This window comes from Erithacus rubecula (assembly GCF_903797595.1).
Source record: "Erithacus rubecula genome assembly, chromosome: 3".
Classification (NCBI taxonomy): domain Eukaryota; kingdom Metazoa; phylum Chordata; class Aves; order Passeriformes; family Muscicapidae; genus Erithacus; species Erithacus rubecula.
Genome location: NC_136689.1, coordinates 56,126,235 through 56,132,234, shown reverse-complemented (window position 1 = coordinate 56,132,234; position 6,000 = coordinate 56,126,235). Strand labels below are relative to the sequence as shown.

At 43.6% G+C, this 6,000-nt stretch overlaps 1 protein-coding gene across 2 annotated transcripts in view; it reads left to right on the top strand.

Annotated features, from left to right (window-relative positions):
- Positions 1–2,707: 2,707 nt before the first annotated feature.
- SLC9A3 (solute carrier family 9 member A3) overlaps positions 2,708–6,000 on the top strand; it is a gene marked incomplete at its 3' end in the record, with an annotated part of 51,665 nt that continues 48,372 nt past the window's right edge. For both annotated transcript variants that reach the window (XM_079301991.1, XM_079301990.1), the window contains exon 1: positions 2,708–3,012. In XM_079301991.1, the coding sequence (XP_079158117.1) occupies positions 2,823–3,012 (190 nt within the window). In that variant the 5' untranslated portion in view covers positions 2,708–2,822. The remainder of the gene's footprint in view (positions 3,013–6,000) is intronic.

The following is a 6,000-nucleotide window of genomic DNA, read 5'->3' as shown; positions in this document are numbered from 1 at the left end:
GAAGTCAGGAAATATCAGCTGTTGTGTGATATGATATCTTTATTGCATGCATAATACTCAACCAATGTTTTTTGTTACTGATACAGAGTCAGGTTATAGGAAACTATGTAAGGGCTTCCATAAAGAACATACAAGAGAATGGACTCAGATAAAAAATACAAGTATGCAAATGTATTCTTGTACAAGTACATATTTTGTACAAGAGTTCATGCATACTCTGTGGACTCTTATGTGTCTATAGGAGATTCACAATTGTCAGTCCCGTCCTGTGTCCTGCTAAAATATTAATGAATTACACAATTCCCTGATATCTAGAGTCATTTGACACCCTGCCAACTTAAAGAAATTCCATAAGCAGAAACAAATACACTTTGAACTATTAACTTCTTGTTGTCAAAAGTGTTGGCATATTAACAGTGTTGTAAACCTTATTTTTAGAAGACGGTACCAACAATTTTTTTCCCTAATACTGATTTCCTCCACCAGCAAACTCAGAACTGGCTTGTAACTTTGGCTACTGTTGTCATGGGTAGAACATTGCCTACGGGCAATCAGAGGCATGATCTCAACTGCTGCTCCTCCAAGCCTTTGCTTATCTCTAGAAAAGATCCACTGGAGAAGGCTTTCTCATTTTTCTAGCTCTGCTGCAGGTATTCTTGATCTATGACACATTTAATTGTGACTGTTTGGAACAACATGGCTAGCTCCAGCACTCTTAATAGAAAGATTTTTTCTAACCCAGTCACCATTTTTTGGAACTAGATTTGGGAAAAATCGTGAATATAAGATGGAACACTGGCTGTTGTGGTGCCCTTTTATTAGCTGCAGCTGAAATATGTAATTGTGGTATGAGGATGCTTGGAATAACTTGTGACATTAAAAACAGTGCTGACAGCTTGTCCCTACTGAACTTTGTGGTTCACCTAATAGTAGCAAACAGAATTTGTGTTGATGCCTGGGAACTGCTGCTCTCCTCAGGGCTCAGCAGCAGGTTACAGAGAGGAGCAGATGCCTACTTCCAGCTGCAGTTTTCTCTCTTGACTGGCAATCTACAGAAATGTTACTTGGGCATTGGCTACAGACATTTGTAGAACACTTACAGAACTTAGGAGCAAATTCTAAACAACATTTGGGTGCCCAAGTCATGCAAGATGAAAATGATGTAGATAGAACTTGTTGTTAGACACTGAAGAATTCTTTAGATATTCGTCTACAACATTTTCTGAATGTGAAGGAGATATTTTGCTGTCTGTCATGCTTCCTAAAAGGAGTTGCCAGTTCTGTCTTCAGATTTGCTCCTACTTAAATAATTCCCACATAATTTCCTTTCCCTTAAATAATGAAGAAGAAAACAAAGCCTCAAAGATGTTTCACTGTTTGAAGATAGTTGGTCCAATTTGGGGCCTGTGCTTGCTTTGAGGTAATAATGACAATAATATTCCATGGAAATTTATAGAAATTTAATTAACTGGCTAATTGATTTATAGAGTGTCTGTGCAGGACAGATGGCTATGAAAAAGTACATAGCTTTTCTCCTAAGTGATTGAAATAATCAAAATAATTTCTCTGTCTTCGCATAATTTAAAGGAGATCTTTATCCTGTTCATTTTTTGCCTCCTAATAATTAGGAAAACAAAAAGATAGTGTTTTTCCGGGGCAAGTCCCGGGAGGAGCGGACCGCACACATTGTTTTGGAGCGCCCAAGAGCGGAGAGGAGCCGCTGCCGCTGCCGGGCCGTGTGGAAGGGCGCCCTCAGCCCTGCCCGTCGGGAATGGGATTCTCGGCTGCGCCTTTACTGCAGGCTGATGATTAGCACGGGTCCGTCTGCCTGCGGCACCGGGGAGCCACGATGGACCATCCAGGATAGCGGGCAGATGCTATCAGAGGGAAAACAGGCTTTAGGGGGAGAGTAACTAGAGCCTCCCAAGAGGAGGTCCCATGGTGAAAGAATAAAAAAAAAAAAAAAAAAAAAAGATAGCGTTTTTAATATAGCGTATAGCTGCAAGCAGACCTAAGTGGAAAGTCGAATGTTGCCTGCTGGCGTCCTTTCCCCGAGCACCGTGGGAAGAGGTGCTCTCTGGTGGACAGAAGGAAGAGCGGGTCCGAGGAACATGCTGTGTGCCCTCGGTGAGCCGGACCGAGCTCAGGAGGGGACTCGAGGCTGAGCAGCGGAAAGCAGCGCGTTTCCTCTGGGACAACCTGCCGGGAGAGCGGGGCTGAGGGAGGCGGGCTAAGCCACCCAAAGCTCCGGAGAACGGAGACCTGCGGATGTTCCGCGCCCCCGGCTGCGGTGCGGGCGCGGATCCCGGGCTCCCCTAGGACATGCCCGCGGGAGCGCCCCGGCTCCGAGCTCCTGCAGCTCCCGGCCCCACGGACGCTGCCGGGACACGGCCCGGAGGCTGCGGCCGGCCGAGCGGAGCTGCCGGAGCTGCCGCCGATCCCCGGGCGCTCCGTCGCTCGCTCAGGGCATCGCCGGCCCCGCACGGCGGGCGCTGCGGGAGCGGCGGGAGGCTCCGCCTCCGCCCCGTCGGGAACAGCCTGATAAAGGCAGGTGCGGGCGAGCAGCGGGACCCCGGCTCGGAGCATCCGCCTGTGCACGGAGCCCCTGACCCGCCCCTGGGCAGCAGCAGGGCCGGACGGAACCGAGGGGACAGAGCGGACAGAGCGGACCTTGCCGCCGCCGGCCGGGCGCGCCGCTGTCCCGCCGCCCGCAGCCGTCGGGCGCGTCTCCGCCGAGGGACAAGGACCTCGCCCCCAAGGACCTCCGGAGAGGCGGGATCTCCCCGGGAAGGGGAAGCAGGATTTTGTTGTTTGGCTTGAAGATGAGGCAGGTATTTGGAGTGGCGCTCCTCCTGGGACTGATGGCTCTCCCAGCGGCGCTGGGACAGAGAAGCTCGGAAAGCCATAAAAATAGCAGCCAAAGCTTTGCCATCGTCTCCTTCAAATGGGATCACGTCAAGGAGCCGTATATCATTGCACTCTGGATACTTGTGGCCAGCTTGGCCAAAATCGGTGAGTCTGGAGTTACATATTAATACATGTCCTCTCCCTTTCCCTTCCCCCTTGCCCTTCTTCCACCCAACGTAAATGAAGAAAGCTTATCCTAGGTCCGCTGACCCGTTTTCAGGGGGTTTACTGTACTCTGTCCTGATTTCATAATACTGCCCTGCACGGTGCTTAGCGGAGTGATTTTCGCCAGCCTCGAGGGGTTACCTAGTTCATTTTCACCGCCCACGACTGTGGCTTCCGCATCTGACTCCTTGTAAACCCTTTCAAGTCCTTGAGACCTTGCATTCTTCTCGCTCCCAGGAAAAACTTTTTTGCAAAAGTGAAACAGAAATTGGGCCTTATTGGTTACACAATATCTATTCCACTTTATGATATGCTTTTCTCCTGATTGCGATTGTTACCTGTATCAGTTGGTAACATCAAAAATAAACACTGCACACTGCACATATGAACTTAGCCTTCTCTGCTTTGAAGCGCATTGATGGATTAGTGCAAGAGTATAGTTCATAGAGAAAGGTAACATGTATTATCAGACCATCTGAGGGAGCTGAAAAAAAATAATAAGCTTCACAGCACGCAGAATTTTCTTCAAGAAATTGGAATAAGTGAAAAGCCAGGACTTAGCCTAATTTCATTGTAGTTTAAATGAATTTATATGAACGCTCCACCTCTTGTGTCCTGAACTTTGACTTTTCCAAAAGCAATCTTGTATCAATAACGCAGTTTGCTGAACTAGAAAAGTCACTGTTTAATTGGAATGCATTTTACGTGATTGATGCTATTACTTTCAGACCTTTTGCCTTTGGGTCTAAAAACAGACCTCCAGTTTGGCTGACACTGTAAATGCAATTTTCATTTAAAATAAATCTTTTGTATAATCAGTCTCATCTAAGAAGGTCATCTGAAAATCCTACTCAAGACTTTCCTGAACTTGTACTGTTAGTACTAATTTGGTGCACCAGAATCACATTCCATGGATTTTTCCTGCCACAGAGAATGAAAGATGTAAAAAGATATACTTAGGTATATTCTGTCTAGCACATAATGTTGTCTCCAAACTAAAAAAAAAGCATTTTAAAGAGAAGTAGTATGTCACAAATTGGGGTGATATGGTACATCATTTTCCAGCAATATTTCCATCTTGGCTTTTACTTGATTAACCATAGATATATAACTAAATATCTTTATCTGAATCTGTTTGCCTACACTATGCAAAGAGTTTGTCTTCAGACAGTTGCTGCATCATTGAGATTACATAAAAGACAGTTATGTTTTAATTGACTTTTATTGATGCATTATAGCAATTAGAGAGCTGGGGAAACCACATACAGGAAACAACTGACAATACTGAGTACCTATAAAATTGTGCTGAATAAAGTAATAAACAGGCTGCTTGTTTGAACCTTCTTTTTGAGATACTCTTCTAAGTAAGTGTAGTTATTAAGGCCTTGTGCTATTTAGACTTTGCTGTTCTGTACACGTGGCCCAGTTGTACAGTGTGATATTAGTGGTGCACAACCATATCAGTTTCTGTCCAAAGCCATTGAACCCAAGAACAGGACAGTTAGATTGTACTATATTTAAATTGCAATGGCCTGGATTGAGATTAGTTGAGATTAATATGAGCCATTTTACCATGAAGTCCTTGATATAAACTCTTGATAAAGCACTTCCTGTCGAGCTGAGTGGTGCTGATTCCGTTTTTAAATTCTTTGTACTTCTTTCACAGCTGTAGAGAGCATGTCACTTATTAGTACATTATACCTATCATCAGATACATCACTTTCTTCTCCAAAGCTCTCAAGCTTTATTCTTTTTCTCTCCTCTTCACATTTGTATTTTTGATCCTATACTACTCTGGACATGGTTTCTGAAGAAATAATGGATAACTGCTCTATTCCCCTGAGAGCCTATGAATGTCTCTGCTTTGCCCACCAGTCACAAATAACAGAAAAAATGTACACTCACTGTTCAACAGCTTCTTGATGAAGAAATCATGAAAGTGTTCATCTAAGTCAGTGAGAAAGGGAACTGAAACAAAAAGCTTTTCAGCCTTCTGTCTGCCTTGGTGTGTCAAGGGTTCTGGAAAGTAGGTCAGAAATCTATGATAATATTTTGAATTGCAAAAGTCCTTATCTGGATCAAAGAAAGTTTACACACTGAAAAAGCAGACAGAAAAGAATGGAGAAAGAAAATACAGAACATCTGTCCTGGGTTTCTTTACTACCTGAAGGAGGTCAATTGAAGTGGAGTGAAAGTGCTGGTTTTGCTGTGGGTCTTTCAGCAGGGGAGGAGCTGTTCTTACACATGCAAGCTCACTTCTCCATGGCTACAGGGGTTGGGAGTTATTTTACTGATGGATGGTAGACAACTGGGTCAGCAGAAACTGTTCTAGGAGTTGCAGTTGGCACCTGGGGATAAAGGTGTATGAGAATACTTTATTTTCTTTTGAATTAGAATAGCCTCAGTGGTTTTGTGTTTCTTTGGGTTTTTGTTGTTTTGGAGTTTTTTTGGATTTGTTTCGTCTGTGTGGAAGTTAGGTTTTTTTTTTTTTTTTTGTAAAAATGAGTTTCAGTTTGTGATGTTTTTTGTCTGAGGGAGGCATTTCTGTATTAGGAGATTTCTGCAGATTTTCTGAGGCTTGATATTCATGTTGTGTAGAAGGTATTCTGCAACATAAACTATTGTGTGTTAAATCTCATAAGTATCCCAAAAACATGAGGAAGTGCCTAGTGTTTGGGGCTTTTGGAGAAGCAAACTGCTTTTTTAGTTTTAGTTATTGGTTAACTCTAAATATTGCTACAAATGAAACTGTGGAAAAGAGTCTTCATACAATTGATTTTCATGCATTATATAAAACAAAAAATTCATGTCTTCCTTGAAACTTCTTGAAGCACCTGTTTTACATATTCTATTTAATTTGATTTGACCCTCTTCATCTGAAGTATTCCAACACTTCATTCTTCCACTTCAAGTGGAACATTCTTAAGG